At 45.0% G+C, this 22,206-nt stretch overlaps 3 protein-coding genes across 4 annotated transcripts; 2 read left to right on the forward strand and 1 right to left on the reverse strand.

Moving 5' to 3' along the window:
• Positions 1–11,251: 11,251 nt before the first annotated feature.
• LOC121784751 (PITH domain-containing protein 1-like) lies at positions 11,252–13,947 on the forward strand. Of its 2 annotated transcripts, XM_042182974.1 has the most exons (9): positions 11,252–11,411; positions 11,675–11,756; positions 12,102–12,152; positions 12,457–12,534; positions 12,715–12,772; positions 12,847–12,896; positions 13,031–13,145; positions 13,217–13,278; positions 13,569–13,947. In XM_042182974.1, the coding sequence occupies exons 4-9, from the start codon at positions 12,527–12,529 to the stop codon at positions 13,609–13,611; spliced, it is 336 nt and encodes a 111-aa protein (XP_042038908.1). In that variant the 5' UTR covers positions 11,252–11,411; positions 11,675–11,756; positions 12,102–12,152; positions 12,457–12,526; the 3' UTR covers positions 13,612–13,947. The 2 variants fall into 2 exon arrangements, with proteins under 2 accessions (XP_042038908.1, XP_042038907.1); XM_042182973.1 differs by having other exon boundaries at positions 11,675–12,152.
• Positions 13,948–14,677: 730 nt separating this feature from the next.
• Positions 14,678–18,373, forward strand: LOC121784750 (serine hydroxymethyltransferase 3, chloroplastic-like). Its single transcript, XM_042182972.1, has 11 exons — positions 14,678–14,844; positions 15,459–15,717; positions 15,913–16,108; positions 16,201–16,375; positions 16,468–16,698; positions 16,801–16,923; positions 17,072–17,176; positions 17,286–17,372; positions 17,464–17,571; positions 17,747–17,819; positions 17,924–18,373. Exons 2-11 carry the CDS (start codon positions 15,501–15,503, stop codon positions 18,196–18,198), a joined length of 1,590 nt encoding a protein of 529 aa, XP_042038906.1. The 5' UTR covers positions 14,678–14,844; positions 15,459–15,500; the 3' UTR covers positions 18,199–18,373.
• A 418-nt stretch (positions 18,374–18,791) lies between these two features.
• LOC121784025 (cation/H(+) antiporter 28-like) lies at positions 18,792–21,569 on the reverse strand. Its single transcript, XM_042182207.1, has 4 exons — positions 21,444–21,569; positions 20,337–21,332; positions 19,582–20,172; positions 18,792–19,421 (listed from the first exon to the last, which is right to left on the reverse strand). Exons 1-4 carry the CDS (start codon positions 21,567–21,569, stop codon positions 18,810–18,812), a joined length of 2,325 nt encoding a protein of 774 aa, XP_042038141.1. The 3' UTR covers positions 18,792–18,809.
• Between the last annotated feature and the right edge of the window lie 637 nt (positions 21,570–22,206).

Genomic DNA, 22,206 nt, shown 5'->3' on the forward strand with positions numbered 1-22,206 from the left:
ACTGAGTCTTCCCAGCAGCCTGATTTGAATGAGGCTGTCAAGCTGTTCTTGGCTGAGAAGCAGGATGAGTTCTTAGCCTTCCTGCAAAAGAGCCAAGAGCCGAAGACGAAAACGGAGGATTCTCCTTCTTCATCCAGACATGAAAGTCACTACCGCAGTAGTGCCGTGTCTTCCAGGAAGAAGAATCCTCAACCCCGACATATTCCTGTTCCTCCTCGGTACCGGAATCACAGGAGAACTCAATCTCCTCCATACCGACGAGATATCGGATTCGCCGTGTACGGAGCACTGAAGACTCCGTTCTCGGACGACATCACCCGAACTCCCCTACCACAGAACTACCGAACTCCGTCGATGACTTACGACGGGCTCGTGGACCCTCACGATTTCTTGGGGCGCTATCAATATAACATGGCGAACCAGGGTCTCAACGAGGTCCACATGTGCAAGCTGTTTCCCGAGCTGCTCATCGGGAACGCGAGAAGGTGGTTCGATAGCCTCCCCCAGGGCAGCATCAGATCTTACCGAGATCTAATGGATGCCTTCCACAGGAGGTTCTTTCAGAAAGCGGAAGCCCGAATCACTTCGGCTCAGCTGCTTTCCATTCGTCAAGGTCGCGACGAAAAAATCAGCGACTTTATGACAAGATTCCACAAGGAATGCTTGCAAGTAGACGATCTCAACGATCTGCTTGTCATCTCGGCATTCCAAAATGGAATCCTGCCCGGAGCGCTCTACAGGAAGCTCGTCGAGTGCGGTCCGCAGACAGCTCAGGAAATGTGGGACATTGCGGACCAGTACTCCCGGGCCGATGAGGCAGACCGTCGCAAACGGTCGTTAGACAGCTCATCGTCCCGAGGAGACAGGAGGAAGCCCGATCATAGCGATCAGGGACATCCTCGCCGAACTCCTTTTGGCGATCAGGGACATCCTCGCCGAACTCCTTTTGAAAGGATTCAAAGGACTCCGGTGCAAGACAGATTGGGACCCCGTCTCAATCCCGAGAAGCCGCCCGCTCAGTTCGTACCGCTGAACAAGCCAAGAGCGGAAATTTTCGAACTGCACTCTGACCTGTTCGAAAAGCCAAAGCGGATGACGAAATCAGCCGCGCGCCGACCCCAGGATAACTACTGCTCCTACCATCAAGACCACGGTCACGATACCGAGGAGTGCAGAAACTTGGCTGCAGGTATCGATGTTCTTGTGAGGGCAGGGACATTGAAAAAATACCAAAGCAAGCAGTCAAAGAAGAATAAGAAGCAGAGAGGTGCGAACTGCGCCCCTCAGGATCCGAAAAAGCAGCCGGATCCCGAAGACGATGACGAGCCGCAATATGATGGAGTAATCCTGACTATTGACGCTCTCCCTGCCGGGAAGACCAAGTCGTCCCTGAAGTCAGAGCGCAGAGGCTCCAATCGAGAGGAGCCAACGCATAAAAGGCTGAAGCAGGACGAAGTGATTACGTTCTCGGATGCTGATCCCGTCCCGGCCATCTCTCCTCACCAAGACGCCATTGTCATCCAAGCCGGAGTGGCAAACAAACTGATCCACAGGGTGTTTGTGGATACAGGAGCGTCAGTCAGCATTCTTTTTAAAGAGTGCTTCGACAAACTAGCAGTGGACCCAGCTCGGCTCAGTCCGGCTCCGCTTCCCCTGAAGAGCTTCGCCCAGGAGGACACCCGCCCTGAAGGTATTATCAGCCTTCCGATCACGGTGGGGAAAGCGCCTACTAGCTCCAGTACGATGATTGAGTTTTTCGTGGTGAAAGCTCGGTCCCCGTACAACGTCATCCTGGGAAGAGACTGGCTCAACACAGTTCGGGCCATTTGCTCCACTTATCACCTCACCATCAAGATCCCTACTAAAGGAGGGATAGCGGTCATCCGAGGTGACCAAAAGAGAGCAAAGGAATGTCTGCAAATTGCGCTTAGAAGTGCCGAGCAGTCAGATCGGCACCACCAAGCATAGCAATCACAGCAGCCGGAGTCAGAGGCGATGACCGAAGTCATACATGAGCCGAACTCGATGACAGTTCAGCTGTACGAAGACGATCCATCCAGAACGGTTAAGATCGGCTTCGCGGGAACGCCTCTACTTCGGGAAAAAACCATCCAGCTCCTCAAGGAGTACAAAGACGTCTTTGCATGGTCTCCGTTGGACATGACCGGAGTGCCCCCCGAGGTAATCACTCATCGTTTAAATATTGATCCTTCGGTCCGGCCGATAAAACAGAAGCAAAGACTCTTTGCGGCAGAACGAAGTCAAGTCATCCATGACGAAGTCCGTCAATTATTGAAGGCGGATGTGTTATTCGAAGTGAAGTACCCTTCGTGGGTGGCCAATCCTGTCATGATCAAGAAAAAGGAAGGAGGATGGCGGATGTGCATAGATTTCACCGATCTAAATAAGCACTGTCCCAAAGATTGCTATCCCCTTCCGAACATAGATAAAAAAGTAGAAGCTCTGATAGGCTTTGAAATTTTTTGTTTTCTTGATCTATACAAAGGATACCATCAGGTTTTAATGGATGAGATTGACGCTTCAAAGACAGCCTTCATTACTGATTTCGGCATTTTCGCTTATAAAAAGATGCCATTCGGTTTAAAGAATGCCGGAGCCACTTATCAAAGGATGGTAGACAAGCTTTTTCGGCACCTGATTGGAAAGGAGGTCGAAGTGTATGTTGACGATATAGTCGTCAAGAGCAAAAGCACCTCGGAGTACGAGCACAACCTCAAGTCCACTCTCAACGTGCTCAAGAAAGCCAACCTCAAACTTAATCCCCAAAAGTGTACCTTTTTGGTAGATTCGGGAAAGTTTCTGGGTTGTTGGGTTTCAAAAGACGGACTCAAGGCAAACCCCTCAAAAGTTCAAGTCGTTCAGAACATGGCAATGCCGAAGTCCATACATGACGTGCAAAGGCTAACCGGATGTCTAGCCGCACTGAGTCGATTCCTTTCCCAAGCAGCCGAAAAGCAACTGCCGTTCTTCAAGGTGTTGAAAAAGGCACCAAAGTTCGAGTGGGGAGCCGAGCAGAAAAAGGCCTTTGACGAGCTCAAAAGTTATCTAGCCGAGCTTCCTATTCTCTCTGCTCCAGCCGAAGCCGAAGTACTATTCTTATACTTAGCGGCATCGGATCAAACCATCAGCGCGGTGCTTGTACGAGAAGAAGGCCTAAAGCAGTTTCCCATCTACTTTACAAGCCGAGCATTAAGAGGTCCAGAAACAAGGTATCAACCTCTGGAAAAAATTGCTCTGGCGTTAGTAAATGCAGCAAGGAGACTGCGGCCATACTTCTATGCTCACAAGGTATGCGTCTTAACCGATCTACCTCTTCGGCAAGTTTTGACCAAGCCAGAAGCTTCAGGCAGAATCGCCAAGTGGGCTATAGAGTTGGGAGAGCACACAATTGAATATCTACCTCGGAAAGCCATCAAGGGACAAGCCTTGGCAGATTTTCTTGCAGAAGCGAAGTTCGATCAAGCAATTCCTGTTATTGCCGAACAGAAGAATTCTGCCAATGCCGAACTAGCACAGCCCTTGGAATCCGAAGTAGAGCCGCCGGACTGCTGGAGCGGATTCGTAGATGGAGCTTCAAACAAGATGGGAAGTGGAGCTGGTATTTTACTTGTCGCTCCCGACGGACACGAGGTAACCTACTCACTTCGTTTCCTATTCCCCACTACTAATAATGAAGCCGAGTACGAAGCCCTCCTGGCCGGACTCCAGTTAGCGCAAAGTCTGCTCGTCAAATCTCTCAAAGTCCATTGTGATTCACAAGTCATAGTAAATCACATGTTGGGTACAAGTGAAGCTCGTGACGAGAGAATGAAGAAGTATTTGGACAAAGCGCAAAGCATCAGCCGAAGTTTCTCCTATTTTCGGATAATCCGCATCCCCAGAGCGGAAAATAGCCGAGCAGATGCCTTAAGTAAGTTGGCCTCATATCCGAGCGCAAAGGCGGAAGAATTAATGCATCGAAGCATTGATGAAGCCGAGGTACATTCAGTATCCAGCTCGCCGAACTGGATGACGCCGATCTTGCAGTATCTGGATCAAGGACAATTGTCCGAGGATAAGAGAGAAGCTCGGAAGATCACGTGCCGAGCACTTCGGTACGAACTTCATGAAGGGATCCTCTTTAGAAAGTCTTACCTCCAGCCGTTATTGCGGTGCGTAGGACCAGAAGAGACGGACTACATCCTCAGAGAAGTTCATGAAGGATCGTGCGGTAGCCACATCGGAGCCAGAGCTTTAGCTAAAAAAGTTCTGAGATGGGGATATTATTGGCCAACCATGGTACAAGAGGCAGTGCAGCTCGTCAAGAAGTGTACGAAGTGCCAAATTCATGCAAATGTCCCAAGGATGCCGCAGACCGATCTGTACACTATGCAAAGCCCTTGGCCTTTCGTGCAATGGGGCATAGACATAGTGGGACCACTTCCTCAAGCTCCTCGGCAAATGAAATTCCTTATCGTTGCCGTGGACTACTTCACGAAGTGGGTGGAGGCGGAACCATTAGCTACGATAACGAGCTCAAAGGCATTGGACTTCGTCTGGAAGAACATAGTGTGCCGATTTGGCATACCCCACATCCTCATCTCGGATAATGGGACTCAGTTCACCGACAAGACGTTCAAGAATTGGTGCCAAGAGCTGAACATTCAACAGCGGTTCACTTCGGTCTCCCATCCCCAAGCAAACGGACAAACGGAAGTAACGAACCGGATTCTGGTGAAAGGGTTAAAAGCTCGGTTAGAACAAGCCAAAGGACAATGGGTAGAAAATCTCCCTCAAGTCCTGTGGTCCTACCGAACTACACCCAAAACCTCCAACGGTGAAACTCCGTATAGTCTGGTGTACGGCACTGAAGCCGTAATTCCGGTGGAGATCGGCGTACCCAGTCCCCGAACTCTGAATTTCTCCTCAGAAATGAATGACGACGGACTGAGAGCAGAACTGGATCTCGCCGAAGAAAGAAGAGAATTGGCGTGCATAAAAGCAGCCAAGTATAAGGAGCAAGTAGCCCGGTATTATAACCAAAGGGTGAAAAAGCTTCAATTTCAAGTGGGAGATCTCGTCTTGAGAAACAACGAAGTAAGCCGAGCAGAAAAGCTGGGCAAACTCGAACCCACATGGGAGGGTCCGTATCGGGTGTCAGAAGTCCTCGGCAAAGGGTCTTATAAATTGACTCACATGTCAGGAGAACAAGTACCCCGAACATGGCACGTCTCCAACCTCAAGAAGTACCACTTGTAAGAGACAAGGTCCGGTCAGTCTGTCTTGTGTCTAGTTCGGTCATAGGGGTACATGTTTTTATTTGTTTGTTTTTTTACCTTTTACTTGTCGTTTTTTAAAAGGGGTTTAAAGTTTTTTTCCTTCGTCTTTTTCATTTTTTCTCTATGTGTTTTGTCTCTATGTGCTTGTCGTCTCTTACAAATGGTACCAAGGTATATCGTTCTTTAAAGACTGATCCCCTTTTTAGATCGATTATTAAAGACTATTGTGAGTCCAAGCTTCTAAGGAGGATATAAGACCACAATTCAGCTTAACAAGCAGTCCGTCTGAAACGAACTGCAATAAGCCAACGATTGTGAGTCCAAGCTTCCAAGGAGGATACAAGACCGCAATTCAGCTTAATAAGCACTTCGTCTGAAACGAACTGCAATAAGGGAAAGTCCGATCCACGCGATAAACCTCGCCGAATTAGGACGACCAAGTTCGGTCAAAGAAGTTTACCTCATAAGACCGGGGACGACCACGTCTAGTCAAAGGGGTTTACTGCATAAGACCACTTCGGTTAACTGGGAAAGTCCGATCCACGCGATAAAACTCGCCGAATTAGGACAAGGGAAAGTTCGATCCCGGCGACAAAAATCGCCAAATTAGAACACAAACCAAGTCCGGTCAAAGATGTTTATTTCATCGGACCAAAGACGAGTCCGGTCAAAGATGTTTATTTCATCAGACCAAAGACGAGTCCGGTCAAAGATGTTTATTTCATCAGACCAAAGACGAGTCCGGTCAAAGATGTTTATTTCATCAGACCAAAGACGAGTCCGGTCAAAGATGTTTATTTCATCAGACCAAAGACGAGTCCGGTCAAAGATGTTTATTTCATCAGACCAAAGACGAGTCCGGTCAAAGAAGTTTACTTCATAAGACCAAGGACCAAGTCCGGTCAAAGAAGTTTACTTCATAAGACCGAGGACGAGTACGATGAAATTTTGTCGCTAAGCTGTAAATACAGTGTTAGAAGCGAAAACAAATTTTCATTTTTCAAATCTTGTTCGGCATACAACTCAGCTACCCTACAAAATGGCGTTACGCTATTACAAAGGACTATTCTACTGTCCAGGGTTGCTGAAGTTAAGCCACCTATCTGCAAAATCCTCTGGAAGCCGAGTTCGGTTGTTCCGAGCAGATGAAGAATAAGCAGGTCGACGAGATGCTATCCTCGACCCAACGCCTCTTCCCCGAGCCCGAGAAGTCCTAACACCTCGGCGATGAAGAGTCTCTGCAATAAGCATCTGCTGATCTTGCTCGCTCATAGTCACAACTCCTCGGCGAATTTCAGTCCGTCCCTGTCTTGACGATTCCGGTTGCTCCTGAGCCCGTTCTCGTCTTGACGTTTCCGGCTGTTCCGGAGTTCGTTGTTGGCTGGGAGTAGGGTTTTGAACAAGGGAACCAGAGGTTTGATCTGGAGTGCGAGCATCTGTTGGCGCGATATGCCGAAGGAATCTTTCTATGGAGGGGCGCCGAGAAAGAACAATGTTGTACCGAGAAGCCCAACGCCGCAGTGATGTCACAACTTGTTGGCAAGCCGGGCTCTCCAGCACATTGTTCATACGGAGTACATGATATTCCTCCCACAGTTCGTCAACTCGACCCTGAACATCTGATATGGTCATTCCCCCGCGCACACGGATGTAATCCTCATACGCAGTCCTCTCAGCAATGGCCGTATTCAGCTCGGCCTCCAGATCTTTCTTATCGGACTCTAAGTCCTTGATATCGGCATCCAGCTTCACTAAACGAGCCAGAAGCTCGTCATTCTTCGTCTGATCGGCTATAGCTCTTCTCTCAGCTTCGTCCAAAGCCGAAGAGTACAGCCGTTTCCAGTGAAGTATCTCCATCTCCTTGGGTACAAAGCAGCTATATTAGTTCGGCAGCTGTACCGAGCAGATAGTAAAATACAACAGGAATAAAGGCGAGTACGAAAAGCTATACGAAGACAAGTGTAGAGAATTTTTCATTCACAAGGAAAATTTTTTACACTAGGGCTTCAAGGCCATTTTACAAGGAAGAAACTAGACTAAGAGAAGGGAGACGAAATCATACTCCGCCAGCTTCGTCTCCGGCTCCTCGGTCTGGTACAGCTTCTTTCTCCTGGGCTACCTCAGCCTCAGCCTCGCCTCCTGCCGGCCTCGCCTCCGCCTCCTGATCGGCTTCCTTCTCCGGATGCCCGGCCTGATCGACTTCGGCCTCCCGCTCCAGCGGCTCGGCCTCACCCTCTCCGTGGTAAGTCGAAGCGGGTGAAACGGGTCCCACGGAGGCAAAGATAGCCTCCAGGTTCTCGTCCCGATCAGCTCGACAACTCCGGACTCGGTCTGCAGAAAGCAGGACCGAAGATGAAGCGAGCTCCTCAAGGAGCGGCAGATTCTGAAGCCGAGCTGCTATCTCTCGGCTGTACAGAGGCAGCACGACGTCGGCCCCCTGCTCGCCCTTATCGGCAATTAGCCTTACCAGGCTACCGACAAAGGCCGAGAACTGGCTGCTCAAAAAGAGTTTCTCCGTGTAAACACGGAGAGCCTCCCCTTGGGCAACCACGGCAGCAGCATCCCTCCGTTTCGTCTGCTCCCGCTGGATGACGAGCTGGTTTTTGGCAAACTGAGCTTCATCCTGGGCCGAAATCCTAGCAGCTCTGGCCTTCTCAAAGTTAGCCTCAGCCTGTTCGGCCCGATGACCAGCAGCCGCCAACTTCCTCTGCATCTCGGCATAGTCATTGGACGCTTTGGAGAGTTCGACGGCTACGAGCTTGGAGAGCATATCGTTCCTCTGAATGAATAAAGAAAAAAGTCAACAAAGAGGCCACAAAAAATACAGGAAAAAAGCAAGGCCAGAAAATCAAGAAGAGAATTCACCTCGGCGAAGTCCGTGGGCCATAAAAACGGCTCACAGATATGTTCCGAAGGAGGCGCCAAGACCACGTCTTTCTCTGGCGCTCTCGGGGGCTTCTGGGCCTTCCCCCTCCCCTTTGCCGAAGTTGACTCCGGCTTCTTCGGATCCGAAGAGGTTTTTTGCCTTTTCGGAGTCCTCTCGGCATCAGACGCCGAGCTGGTGGTTTTCGGCCTCTCCGGCTCCTTGGACTCCGAAGATTTTCGGGTAGCCTTGTTCAGCATGAACACTGCCAAAAAGCAAGAAAGCAAGGTTAGTTTTCTTCGTTAAAGCAGTAGAACATAAAGGTAAAGAGAAATCCTCACCCTCGGCCTCTTCGTCCGAAGACGAGATGTCGAACACGACGTCGCCCTTGACGAGCTCAGACTCCGTGTATTGTTTCCTAACTATGGGAATCTTGTTGAGCTCGTCATCGAGCTCGGCCAATGGTTCTAACCGAGGGTGAGGAATCACGGACTTCGGACCTCTCCAGGGGAAGCCCGGAGCCGCTGTCCTATTATAAAAAAAGAAGCGGTTTTGCCATTTCGGCCACTTGGTTTTGCAGAATGCCCTAAAAGGCTGTAAGGGGATCAAGTAAAACCAAGATCCCTTCCTTTTAAATTGGAAAAAATTAAGGATTGCCCGCAGAGACAGATCCTTATCTAACCTACGGAGTTCGGCGGCAAAAGCCGACAAGTGCCTCCAAGAATTCGGAGTCACCTGACCTAAAGGGAGTTGAAAAAAATCAAGAAGCTCTACAAAAGGTGGGGGAAGAGGGAAACGAAGCCCGCATTCTAAGCAGGCTTCGTAAACGGTGGCATAACCCTCCGGCGGGTCGTTAGCCCTATGATCATCGTCGGGAACCACCGCCTTCCCCCCAGGAAAAGAGTATTTTTCGTAAAGGGATATCACAGTTTCCTTGCTCAAGATACTGTGAAAATACTCTACGGTCTTCTCCCCGGATTCTTTCCGGCTAGAAGACCCCTTACCCCCTTTTCTACCGCTACCAGACTCAGACGAAGAAGAAGCAGACATGGTTCTTACTCTTTTGAAAGTTTGAAGAAATCCTGAGGAAATTTTTGAAAGCGGAAGGAAATTTTTCACGCAAAAGATAGAGAGTGCAGAAGAAGCCAATAGCAAAGGTGTTCAAATGATGAAGAAAGGCGGTATTTATCAGATTTGGAAAAGATTTCAAATCATCGCACCGTTTCATATCCCACCTTTTCAGGATTCGACGGCCGGATTTTACTGTCGCATTTAATGCCGCATTTAATGCAGTCACGCGCAGGGCACGTCCCCTGACTTCAGCCTCCCCCGTACCCTTTTCCAGAATGCCGAAGTGACTCGCTTCGCCGAAGTGATTCACTTCGCTTTTCGGGGGGGGTAGTGATGGGGTGCGTACTAAACAAGCCCAACAGCAATGACGACCCATCAGCCCAAAGCCCAAGGAAGAGTATGAGTTCGGCATTACCAAAGAGTTCGGCCTCAGCCTACAGCTCGGTAAAAGCCAACCTATCAAGCTCTGCTCTCAGGTCGGCATCAAGCTCTACTCTCAGATCGGCAACCAAAGCAGGAGTATGAGTTCGGCATTACCAAAGAGTTCGGCCTCAGCCTACAGCTCGGTAAAAGCCAACCTATCAAGCTCTGCTCTCAGGTCGGCATCAAGCTCTACTCTCAGATCGGCAACCAAAGCAGGAGTATGAGTTCGGCATTACCAAAGAGTTCGGCCTCAGCCTACAGCTCGGTAAAAGCCAACCAATCAAGCTCTGCTCTCAGGTCGGCATCAAGCTCTACTCTCAGATCGGCAACCAAAGCAGTTCGGTCTCAGTATTCGACCGAACAAGGAGTTAGTGGACCCATACAGGATGTCCAACACACCCACTACCACGTGGTGTCAACTCAGGCCACGATCGTAGGCCATGACCTACGCTACATCCACGATCTTAGGCCATGACCTACACGACATCCACGACTTAGGGTGGTGATGCAAGCCACGATCTTAGTCCAAGATATAAATAGAACTTAGATCTGATATGAGAAGGTTAAGCTCTCTAGAGATAAAATACCATATAGCAAATAGCAAGTTTGTATTTGTAAGCTGTAGAAAACAGATCAAGCAATACAATCTTGCCCTCCCTTCTTCCCGTGGACGTAGATTTACTTCAGTAAATCGAACCACGTAAATTCCTTGTGTCTGCATTTTCATTCTCTACCAGCATTTGCTAACATCAAAAATTCGCGGATCCATCAGGATTGATGCTGAGCTTGGAGTGCACGAATAGCATAATCGTCTGCTTTATTCAATCCAATCGGGTGTAGGGCCGACCATTGGGCCCGTTCACCTTCATCTCCGCCAACGTTTCCGGGCCGACATCAATGCAGAATAGTATGTCCTCGTTCGCGAACCGGACTGCCGGGAGAGTGTATCCGCCGTGAGCCGCCTTTGAGCTCCTGACCTCTGCGGAGTCCATTTTTCTCACTGGGTTTTCCGGTTGATTTCTGGTTTTGTTATGTTGAATTTGGAGGGTGATTTGGAAATTTTAACGTATTCCTAATTTTGATAAATAACTTGGATTGTTTTTTAAAAAGAGTTAGTTGTCACAAAAATTAATAAATTTGCTTAAATTCTAGTAATTCGTCTCATGTCCACATCGATATTCCGATTTGCAAAGTAAGATTAAATATGGGTAAAACTCGAATTTGAGAAGAATTAATGCAGCACAATTAAATTCAGGTATTTTTCCTTTCAAATTTCATAAAAAATGCAAATGCACCTAAAGTTAGTGTATTTATATGTCAATAACCTTAGTCAAAACGATGAAATCTTTCAAAATTAAAAACAAAACTATTTTTACTAATAACTTGAATTCCAGTGAAATTCCGAAACAAATTAAAAAGAAGACATCAATTCCAAAAATCGCAGAGAAAATCAAAGTATATTATATTTACCATTTATTCCAAAAATAAATATCCTTATTCTTTATAGGGTTTTTTAGAATTTTGTTAGTAGTTTTTTTAGACAAAAGATACTTTGCGTAACCCATTTTATTTTTTTATACTCAGAAGCTCTATTTAATAGTAGCTGGTGTTCATATATCGGCGCAAATATCTACCTTTTCACGCACAAAAAACACACAACTCGCACTCAGATAGCAACCGAGCTGAAAAACATGTCGTGTTTGCACGATCACAGCTGCGAAGAGCACGATTGCTCAACCGATTGGTCTCTCTACAAACACATCGATCTATCCAAGGTTCCGCCCTCCCCCTCTCTCTGCATTAGGTTTACTTGAAAATTCTAATTTTCTGTACATGTGATTATGTGAGGCTCTGTTGCGCGCAGTGTTATGCTTTATGCGGAGAAATTCGTTGTTTAGAAGACGATTTAGTGTATTATTTGTGATTTTTTTTCAGTGATCTGCGAGAATCAACTATCTCGAATTTGTTGAGTCGATTTTCTACAATTTTTTTATAATATGAATGTACATAGATCAGCATTTTATCTGTGTTTCCGAAGGTTTCTGCGCTGAATGAGGCTGTTTCTGGAAGTGTGAAGTCGGTGTTCAAAGATTGGGAGCAGCGCTGAACTCTTCAGAGAGGTACTCCCTATAATCTGTTGAGTTTTGGTTACCGATAGGTTTTCCATAAATTGATGCTTTGAGTTATTGTTTCAGTGGTGAAGTCTGAATGCTATATATTTGTCATGTTTTTCCTTCCCCGCTCCACTGGATTAGTACGTCGTATTGGATTAAAAAGTTTTTAGTTGCTAGATTTGCTTTGTTTCTTATCTTCAATAGATGTTGCCTTTTAGTATTAAGTCATGTATATGGTAGCATGAGGTATGGTGGAGGGGACATTTATATGTCTTCTTTTCTCTTATTGATTGTGTGTGTCGTGTTTGTTAGCTATAAATTACTTCGGCGATTTTGTTTTGAATGCCACAGGGTTACTTGGAAAAGCAACGAAGATGATCCTGAGTTGATAGTCTTTATTCTGTGAGTTTCAAACTTTCTCTGTTCGATGGATTGAGTGGCTAATGTCCTGTTATTTTTTTCGTGAAAGAAATAGTTGATAAGAATTAAGGAATGACTTGTATGTTCATCGTGGAAGCCTCAACTGATAGCAAACTGCGTACTCTGGAGCAAAAAATCCTTTTAACTATGTGATAGCTCAAAGCTTCGCTTATTGTATTTTATCGAATTTGTTGATGTTCTCAATTGGATGATCTACTATCTGATTGATTTTCATTTAGGCAGTTAATTTTATTGAAATTTGCTTATATGTTTGCTTAATGTATAGATTCACATCAGATGTTAAGCTAGAGAGCATTTCAATCGTTGGTGGTGCTGATGGGACGAGTCCTGCGAAGATGAGAGCGTGAGTTGTAATAACATTTTGCTTTTTCATTTTAATATGATAGAGTTAAGTGTGCTCTTTGCCCCTATAATTTGCTGGAATTGTATTAGTGTATTACATCGCTGAATTTTGTCAATTTATCCTTATCACCATATCTTGCTACCTATTTTTTTTTTTGCCTGAATGAGCTGCTTAACCCAGATTCATCAACCGAGAGGGTATTGACTATTCAGATGCTCAGAATATGCAAGCCGTGCAGGTATGCTGTTACGTAAGCTATTTGGTCAGATTGCACTCGTAATTCTAGTATTGACTTTTTTATAATCATTTTAGGAGTGGGATTTGGCGGAAAATTTACAAGGAGTTTTGGAGTACCAGACAAGGTGAGGTTTAAATTATACTTTTAGCACCGTGTGCATGTTGTATCGGTATCTGACTGCAATCTTTTCTCGAAATTTTTTCCGTAGATCTCTTCACCAATCTTGAATTTCCAACTCTTATAATAATGTATCAACAGGTATTCGAGATTTCAGAGTGTTGGGAACCTCACGTTGCATTTCCCAGTTAATTTTGGTGGCGATGCAAGTACAACTCAAATACATTACATTGGGTTGAAAGGAGAAGCTACTCAGGTATTGTGGTAGCAAACTTTGAATCCGTTCTTTGCTGCTCTTTTACATGATCTAATATCAACCTCATGCAGCTGAAAAGAGATGTCGTTGCGACAATAGTCTATGAGATCACACCAAATCCTTCAGACCACAAGTGAGTTCTCATAATCTCATTCTACCCCCACCAAAAAGAAGCCTGAGTATTGGTGATTTGCACATATAAAATAGATGATGTGATGCTTGAGTTTGATATATAGGGATTAGTAAGTTTGATACTACTTTTTTGTAAGTTGCATATGAAAACATAAATTCTTAAGAGTAGTAGTAGTAGTTAGGGAGTAGCATCTTATGGTATGCCCATGTACTAACAGGTCGACATACACAAACTTTGACTTCAAATACCATTTCTTGAATCCATTACTTAAATGTTGATATGTTGTGCAGAACACGAGCTGAGACTGGTGGCTGCCTTTCACACGTGGAGTGAGCTCCCCTCGTTGGCATGACTAAAACTTCTGATATCAATGGCTTTTGGTGTATGAATCTCAATCTTCATGAGATATAAGATCAATCTAACTCGAAAGTGACTAGTTTGTTTCACCGAGAAGTTCAATAGTTGCACCTTTTTCTCCAATAGAAATGCTGCATTCCTTGAAAGTTTTGAGAGGTTGTGAACCTCCCCACGCATCTCTCTCGATACTGAACTTTCTGAATGTCTAAAACAGTTTAGGTTCATTTTCTCTTTTGCAGCGATGGGAATGTGTTGATTTTTTTCAATGTCAAAGTACGTCGTCTTATAAGTCGAGTCTGGTTGATTATCTTTGTTCGTGGTTTTTGCTCCATATAGTGTCGGGTGCCTATCCCGCTTGCATCCCGTATCAGGTTGGCATGGGTGGTTGTGCCCGTGCCTGCCAAGCAAAGCAACATTTAAATGATGCACCCAAATAATTACGAAAAGCTAGAAAAACTCGTGAAATTTGGATACTAAATTCATCTCAACAAGGCTTAAGAGTGCTGATTCAATAAATAATAGCAAATGCCCATTGAATGAAAGATGCGTAGTCCAATATAGCGTGGCTAGTTCACATCCAATACCGTTGGTTAGTTGTCTCAGATTTTTTTATCAGGCATTATTGTAAAATATTTAATTTTATTGAAATATTATTATAGACACTAACTTTTCCGATTATCTTATATTTAGTGTAAATAAAATTGAAAAAAAGCATCACTTGTAATTTTTGTTTCATTGTAAATCGGATCATATTTAAAAAATATTCTAATATCTGACTTGCTTTGCTATCATATTAAACCCCAACCCCAATTATTATTACTATTTTTTTAAAAAATTCTATATTATATATAATATCAATTCTATAATGTACGTAGTCGTGACAATTATTACTACAAAATGAAATAAAATCACATAAGTCGATCAACTATTTTTTTTAAATCTCATACTTTAATGAAACGAATTATTTAATTAAAATGTGAAATAAAAATATGTTACCACTAATTGATAATGGTATTTGTTCGTGGTCGCATACAAATGGAGCGAGTATAATAAGATTGAGCGGCGCGCGCTTTTCCTTGAGCCACCTAGGTTTTATTTTCTTCAATGCTCACTCCCACTTTTGCATAATCAACACCCAATTTTTTTACAATTGACGAAAATCTCTGGCAAATTGCTTCTCTTTCTTTACGAGGAGGAGGAGGTCTTGAGGTATTGTATTGTTGCGTAGCTGAAGAATCCAGTGATTTTTGCTCTGTTTGCGTGTTTATTTGTTTTCATCGGGTTACCGTTGCTGTTTTTTTGACACTGTTGGATTCGAAAATTGAACGTTGAGTTGTTGTGCAAAGTTTTCTGCTGATTTCGAGCTCGTTGATAGCTTATTTTCGAGAAAAAAGAGTAGTTTTTATCCTCTTACAGTGATTTTTTTTTCTCTCGTTAGAAGTAGTTGTGCCTCTCTAACTTCTTTGAGCAAACTCTATTGTTATTGAGCAAGGAACAATTTTTTTACTGAGATAGGTGAAGTACTCCTAGTTTATATTGAACTGTTTTTTCTTTTCCTTTTTTTTAATCTTGAGAGACTCATAATTGTTTTTGATTTAATCTGCTTCGTGTGGCAATATGGTTTTAGATGAATCGTTATCAGAATACACTGCTTTTTAATTTCTAGAATCAGATTTTTGTTGCAGTGTTTTATTTTATTCAGAAAAATTATCTGCGATGCATACCGTTGTGTTAATCTAAAGTAACTGTACACGTAAACGTTAGGTAGCTGAGACTTTTACTTCGGTATTTGAAGTAATTGTGTTCTTAATGGTGTATTTCAGTTTAATTAGAAAAAAGCATCTCTGCTTCTGGAGCGAGCCAGCATGCAGGCTTGTGGTGGATCTGCAATCATGAATTCCATTCAGCAACCTGTTGGGATCAAGACATCAGTATTTCCTTCAAACTGGATGGGTGCCATTGGAAGCCCGAGTCATGTTAAAATGAGTTCGTTCAAGCATTGTAGATCATCTCAACTTGAAGGGAGCTTAGTCACTGGGAAGCCGCCTTCTTCAACGTCTATTCCCGTACCTGAAGTTGGAGGTATTGTTCATAACTGGCTGCTTCTGCAAGACATGATACTGTGGAATATTTCCCTTTTCGTATTTGCATATGTTGTTGTGATGGTGTGCATATCAATTGCTCTGCTCTTAAAGTAACTGAACAGACAAAATTCTATCCCTTTTTAAATTGGTTGGAGTTACAAGCTGTTTTGTTGTTGTTAATCAATATGACTAGGAACTGGGAGTAGCTTTGCGGATTTTGGATTGAAAGAAGTTGATCCAGAGGTTCGCAGCATTATTGACAAGGAGAAAAATCGTCAATTCAGAAGCTTGGAACTTATTGCTTCAGAGAATTTCACTTCTCGAGCTGTGATGGAAGCAGTTGGCTCTTGCCTCACTAACAAGTACTCCGAGGGATTACCTGGCAAAAGGTATGTTAGAATTTAGAAGGGGAGTTAATGATACATTTTGGCATTATTTTGTTTAACCTGTATTCAACTCATGAGATCGTTTTTTGCCTCAGATATTATGGTGGCAATGAGTTCATTGATGAACTTGAGATTCTTTGTCAAGAGAGGGCTCTTGCAGCTTTTAATTTGGAAGGAAGTAAATGGGGTGTGAATGTCCAGCCGTTGTCTGGTTCACCTGCTAATTTCGAGGTCTACACAGCGGTTCTTAACCCACATGACCGTATAATGGTATATGAGATTCTTTCTTTTAAGCTCTTTGCATCACTGTTTTGATGCATTTACAGCTAATAATTACTCGGGTGATTTTGAATTGACATTAGGGACTGGATTTACCACACGGTGGGCACTTGTCGCATGGTTTCATGACTGCTAAGCGACGGGTTTCGGGAACCTCTATATATTTTGAATCGATGCCTTACCGATTGGATGAGACTACAGGCCTTGTTGACTATGATATGCTTGAGAAAACAGCTGCCCTCTTCCGTCCCAAACTTATCATTGCAGGTGCTAGTGCTTATCCTCGAGATTTTGACTATCCTCGCATGAGAAAGGTACAATTTCACATGTAACTGATTCATATATTTATTTTTGTACCTCTTCGTGCCTGCTCAATTTCATTCACATCTAACTATTTTTCTTGATGCTCATTGTAGATTGCAGATGCTGCGGGTGCTTTTCTTATGATGGATATGGCTCATATTAGTGGGCTTATTTCTGCATCTGTTGTTGCTAATCCTTTTGAGTTCTGTGACATTGTAACCACAACAACACACAAGGTTAATGCTGATTCTTATTTTTTTTAATCTTACAAGCTCGACACCTGGGCAATGTGCATGTTGTCTTAACCACTTTCACCGAGCTTTATGAGTTGCTGCTTTTACTCAAGTAGGCTTCCGTTTAAACGTATATTTTATGTTTCTGTAGTCTCTCAGGGGTCCTCGAGGCGGCATGATCTTTTTCAAGAAGGAACCTGTTTTGGGAGTTGATCTGGAAACTGCAATTAACAATGCCGTTTTTCCAGGATTGCAGGTCTGGGAATATAGTCTGTTTTGCTCACCAATGCGGTGCCGAATATCAATCTTTTCTTGATAGATGTATTTGTTTTTTGGTCTCTCAATCCACTTGTAAATTTGAACAGGGCGGCCCCCATAATCACACCATTGGAGGGCTTGCTGTTTCTCTGAAGCATGCAAAATCTCCAGAATTCAAGGCGTATCAAAGCAAGGTAGTATCGAGAGTTAACTCTCATAATAATTAATCAATAACCATTGTCAGTGAAATGCTTGCCCTTTTTGACAATAAATTCCTCCGCACAGGTGGTCTCGAATTGTAGAGCTCTAGCTTCACGATTGATGGAGTTGGGATTCAAACTCGTCTCTGGTGGGAGTGATAACCATCTGGTTCTTGTGGATCTCCGTCCCTTGGTAAACATGAAACTTTCATATTTCCCCTTAGCTATTTATTCCCTTTTACCTGCAACTTGAGTTTTACTCCAATCAATCACATGAGAAGCACTTGACCAAGTTTTTAAAATTTTCACTTTAGTTCAATCAATAAGGCATTGATATTGAATTATTAATGCATATGATGTTTGAATAGAGCATTGATGGCGCGAGAGTGGAGAAAATTCTCGACATGGCATCTATAACCCTCAACAAAAACTCTGTACCTGGTGAGTGTATAGAGTTTCAACTTCTTGCGTCAAGATACTGTATCTGTTCCTTTGCTTCTTTTCCTTTTTTAGGCTCTTACTTACTCCCTCGTTTCACCATATAGGTGACAAAAGTGCACTAGTGCCCGGTGGCATACGTATAGGTTCGCCTGCCATGACTACCCGAGGCTTCAGTGAAAAAGAGTTTGTTGCGGTTGCAGACTTCATCCACGAAGGCGTGCAAATCACCCAGGAAGCAAAGAAATCTGCTTCAGGAACCAAGCTCCAAGATTTCATGAAATTTGTGACATCCCCGAGCTTCCCATTGGCCGACCGGGTGTTGGATCTGCAAAGAAGAGTTGAGGCGCTGACAACTCAATTCCCCATTCCTGGCTTGTGAGTAAAAATAGCAAGCACTCGAGTAACAATCCTCACTTTGCCATTGCTAAATTAAGTCCTTTTTTTGGATTTTCATTTGATCAGACAATAAAACCACTCCACGTTTTTGTTGTTTGGAATGTTGTAATACTTGATACATTGTGTTCTTGATCTTTATCCAAAATTTTGTAATAGCATGCCCTCTTTCTCACACACACACACACACACACACACACACACACACACACACACACACACACACACAGACTGGTTCGGTGCAATACAATTGGGGTTGATTAAAAAACATTGAGACATACTCCCTCCGTCCGCGAATAGGAGTCCTGTTTTTTCATTTTAGTCCGTCCGCGAATAGGAGTCCTGGTTCACTTTTATCATAAATGGTAATAGAGTTTTACCTTCCACTAACTCATTCCACTCACATTTCATTTAAAACTAGTATATACAAGTGGGATCTCTATTCCACTAACTTTTTTTCACGCACTTTTTTTAACATTTCTTAAAACCCGTGCCGCCCATAAATGAGACTCCTAATTGCGGACGGATGGAGTAATACTTACAACTGACAGCATTTGAAAATTGAAATCAAATGCTGTATATCTGTACAAAATCACTCTACATGATTGAGAATTCCTCTTGGAGACCATCTAGTTCCCCCTTGAGGCTGTGCTGTTGTATTACCAAAACAGAGGCCGTTGTGGAGAAATCTGAAGCGGAGAGGATGTCCCCGATGGGGCCGAGCTCTGGGCACTCCTCCCAGTCATTCATCCCCACCGTGAGGAGCGAGTTCACCCTCCCACCCCGCCCCACGATGAACAGACCATACTGTGCCTCGAGCGACCTCAACGTCGAGAAGGCCTGCCCTGAGTTACTCAGGTACTTCTCCATGTAGGCCACATGCCCTCCGGCTACATGCCTGTCGTAGAAGTCTGCAAAGCACTCATCATCAACTTTCATCTCCTCCTGATGCTCCGCGGTGTTGGCCCTCGCCATGGTCACGATCGAAGACACGCTGTCCCCGGCAGCCTCTAGCAGGAACCGTATGACCGTCAACTTCACGCCCGGGTGGCAGGCCACCCTACCGGCAAAGGCTAGTGCCTCCCGGTCGTCCTTGCCTCCGATGAAAATCACTGCTGCATAGAGCGATATGGCGGCTCTTGACAGCGCCGTCACCCCAAGGCCCCGGTCGACTAGAATCCCGACCGAGCACGGCGCATGGCGAAGGATCTGTCATATCAAAGGAGCTGTCCTTGTTAGCTCTAGAACAAGGTAAGTCTAGTTGATTATTTTTTCTTTAGAGTTACAAACTCACACACACTGGCGTCTTACCAACTGAACTGTACTTTGTCGTTAACACATTCGAACTTTGGTTTAACACGTTACATACCTTGCGATTGACATGCCTAAAGCCGGCATGGCCAAGATCAAGCCTTCCACTTGGTTCTTGTTGCTTGTGAAACGGCAAAACTATGAGTGAAATTGATAGATCCTCTGCTAAGATGCAGACATCTTGGTGCATGTTGCTGAGTGTGGAGAGTGCCAGCATCCGGTGCGTCGTGATCCCTTGTCCGTCCTCGTCCAGGTACGCATTCACGCCTGTGGTGATCTGCTCCCTCATCTCCACCACCGTCGGATCCGTCACCGTCACCGCATCCATGCTCTGATTGTGCGCTAGCGTCGCCGCAATCCTGTCGGTCAGCTCCACCATGTCCGTCAGATGAACCAGGATCCCCGGGTCCAACGGTCCCCGCGAGATCGCCATGAGGTTCGCCGCCCCGCCCACGTGCTGTGTGCCCCGGACGCACATCAGCACTCGCAGCTCGCTAGAGGGGTTCAGCCACTGGAGCGCCATCCTCTGCGTTGGGGCGTGCCGCCTCGCCCGCTTGATGATGCTCGACACGACCAGTGGGGTGTAGACCACCGTCAGCAGCGTCGTGAACACGAGGGCGAGGCTCGTCGAGATGCTTGTGTAGTTCATCTGCACCATCATCAGAAATATGAAAAAAAGAACTAGTGATGCCCACAGTTCGAAAACCGCTGGTTCCGGTTCAAATTTTGCTCAAACCGCCGTTGGAACCAATAGGCCGGTTCCGGTCCAGTTAAAACCGGACGCCACTAAATCAGACTAACAAAATGACTCACATTTGTGGCCATGATGGCTAAGTAGACATGGAAGTGGCCCTTGATGTTGAGCAGCAGACCCGTGGCGACAGAGTCCTGCCAGTGCAAGCCGAGCATCACGCCAGACAGCCCCGCCCCGATGACCTTCCCGAGGGTGGCGATCAAGAAGACGAAGGCGATCCTCGCCCACGTGTGCAGCTTCCCGGCTTGGAACTGTTTGAATTGGGCCTCTGTCCCAACCCAGAAGAAGAAGAGTGGGTAAAAAATTGCATTGAAGAAATAGTTCACTTGAATGATCATCATCTTAGCTATCCTTCCATCTCTAGGCATGAAAACTCCGGCCAGAAACGAGCTCAGAATCTTGTTGTAATTGACGCACAGCGGCGAGAAGCTGCAGATCATGACCACATAGGCCACCGCGAGAACCAGGTGGGAGCACTTCATGGGCTTCCCCTCCGGGTTCTCGCGGTTGACCCAGTTCATGATCAGCGGCGTCACCTTCGCCGCCACCACCACCTCCACGGCCACGAGGGACACCATGGAGACGACGGTGCTGACGCTCCGGTAGTGGAACCCGTCGAGGGGGTCGAAGACGATGAAGCCGATGCAGATGAGGAGGGTTGCGACGAGGTCGGTGTGGATGCCCGCGGAGACGACGAAGCGGCCGATGTCGGACTTGCCGATCTTGAGGTCGGTGATGAGGCGGGTGAGGAGGGGGCTGGCGGTGCCAGAGATGATGACGGAGAGGCAGAGGTTGAAGGGGACGCTGGAGGTCTCCGGGATGTCGAGGAAGGGGGTGAGGAACGAGGCCATGACGAAGGTGGTCAAGATGGCCGAGTAGGCCACCTTGGCCTCAGGGAGGTGGATCTCGAGGAAGATGTTGGGGTCTACCTCGAGACCCACCACGAACATGTGGAGGACCATTGCGACCTCCACAATGTACTCGATTGTGTTGCGGATGCCCTCCCCCTTCGTGTGCTTGCGTATCATCGGGAGATTGCTCAGGAATAGCCCCACCTGAGACGCGAGGCGGTTAATTTAATTTTAAAAAGTGAAAGGAAAACTGAGGAACCATTATTTATCTTCTTTTTTAAAAAAAAAAAAGAAAAAAAGGGGGAGGAGAGAGACTATGCATTCGGAGAAGATCCGGGGCTGGGAGAGGCGGCGGAGGAAGATGTGGAGGAAGTTGCAGAGGAAGACGATGAAGAAGAATCCGAGCATGTAGACGGCCACGGTGGCGAGCCGGAAAGTCATGCTGCCGTTTGTGCATAGGGCTGCATTTGTCATGTTCTTCAAATTTCCGATATCCATTTTTTCTTTTTTTTTTTACTTCTTTAAGATTTGTGATGATTTTGTATTTTTTTTTTATTTATTGGAAACTGTGGTTGAATGTGTATAATTCAAGAATCTGTGAGTTCTTTCTATCTAGTCTCAGGGATTATTGTTATTTTTATTGAAAAAAAGAAGAAAAAAATCTGAGTTTTGTGAGGAGAGAGAGCTTTATAATTTGCTATTCGTGGAATGTGGTGTTCCTGTGGTGAATAAACACACCATGCATGCAGGCAGATTTTGCTCAAACAAAACATACAAAAAATAATAAATCAAGAAATTGCTATATATGGATTATGGAGAGAGGGGGAGAGTTCTTGTGTTAAAATAACGTTAATGTCGAGTTTTAAATTAACAAAATAATGACATTTTCTCACAAAAAATTACTGACATACTAGATTCAAATTTCAGTAGAATATGGTTAAGTTTGAACAAACAAATATTGAAATATTCGCACAATCCTTATCTTTTTGGTAGTCGTTCTCTTAGTTCTTTTCCATTTATTCATTTGTTCAGTTTTAATTTTTGTATTTGAATTCACTAAACTAAATCATTTCGTTAT

The sequence above is a fragment of the Salvia splendens genome, chromosome 21 (assembly GCF_004379255.2).
Source record: "Salvia splendens isolate huo1 chromosome 21, SspV2, whole genome shotgun sequence".
Lineage (NCBI taxonomy): Eukaryota > Viridiplantae > Streptophyta > Magnoliopsida > Lamiales > Lamiaceae > Salvia > Salvia splendens.

Excerpts from the sequence above, each read along its gene's own strand:
- LOC121784751 (XM_042182973.1), top strand. The coding sequence starts at position 11,845 with ATGCTATATATTTGTCATGTTTTTCCTTCCCCGCTCCACTGGATTAGT. Across the intron at positions 12,535-12,714 it reads AGTCCTGCGAAGATGAGAGC|ATTCATCAACCGAGAGGGTA; the intron begins GTGAGTTGTAAT and ends TGCTTAACCCAG. Across the intron at positions 12,897-13,030 it reads GTTTTGGAGTACCAGACAAG|GTATTCGAGATTTCAGAGTG; the intron begins GTGAGGTTTAAA and ends ATGTATCAACAG.
- LOC121784025 (XM_042182207.1), bottom strand. The coding sequence starts at position 21,569 with ATGACTTTCCGGCTCGCCACCGTGGCCGTCTACATGCTCGGATTCTTC. Across the intron at positions 21,333-21,443 it reads GGATCTTCTCCGAATGCATA|GTGGGGCTATTCCTGAGCAA; the intron begins GTCTCTCTCCTC and ends CTCGCGTCTCAG. Across the intron at positions 19,422-19,581 it reads TTAGGCATGTCAATCGCAAG|ATCCTTCGCCATGCGCCGTG; the intron begins GTATGTAACGTG and ends TTGATATGACAG.
- LOC121784750 (XM_042182972.1), top strand. The coding sequence starts at position 15,501 with ATGCAGGCTTGTGGTGGATCTGCAATCATGAATTCCATTCAGCAACCT. Across the intron at positions 16,109-16,200 it reads GAGGGATTACCTGGCAAAAG|ATATTATGGTGGCAATGAGT; the intron begins GTATGTTAGAAT and ends TTTTTGCCTCAG. Across the intron at positions 16,376-16,467 it reads ACCCACATGACCGTATAATG|GGACTGGATTTACCACACGG; the intron begins GTATATGAGATT and ends AATTGACATTAG.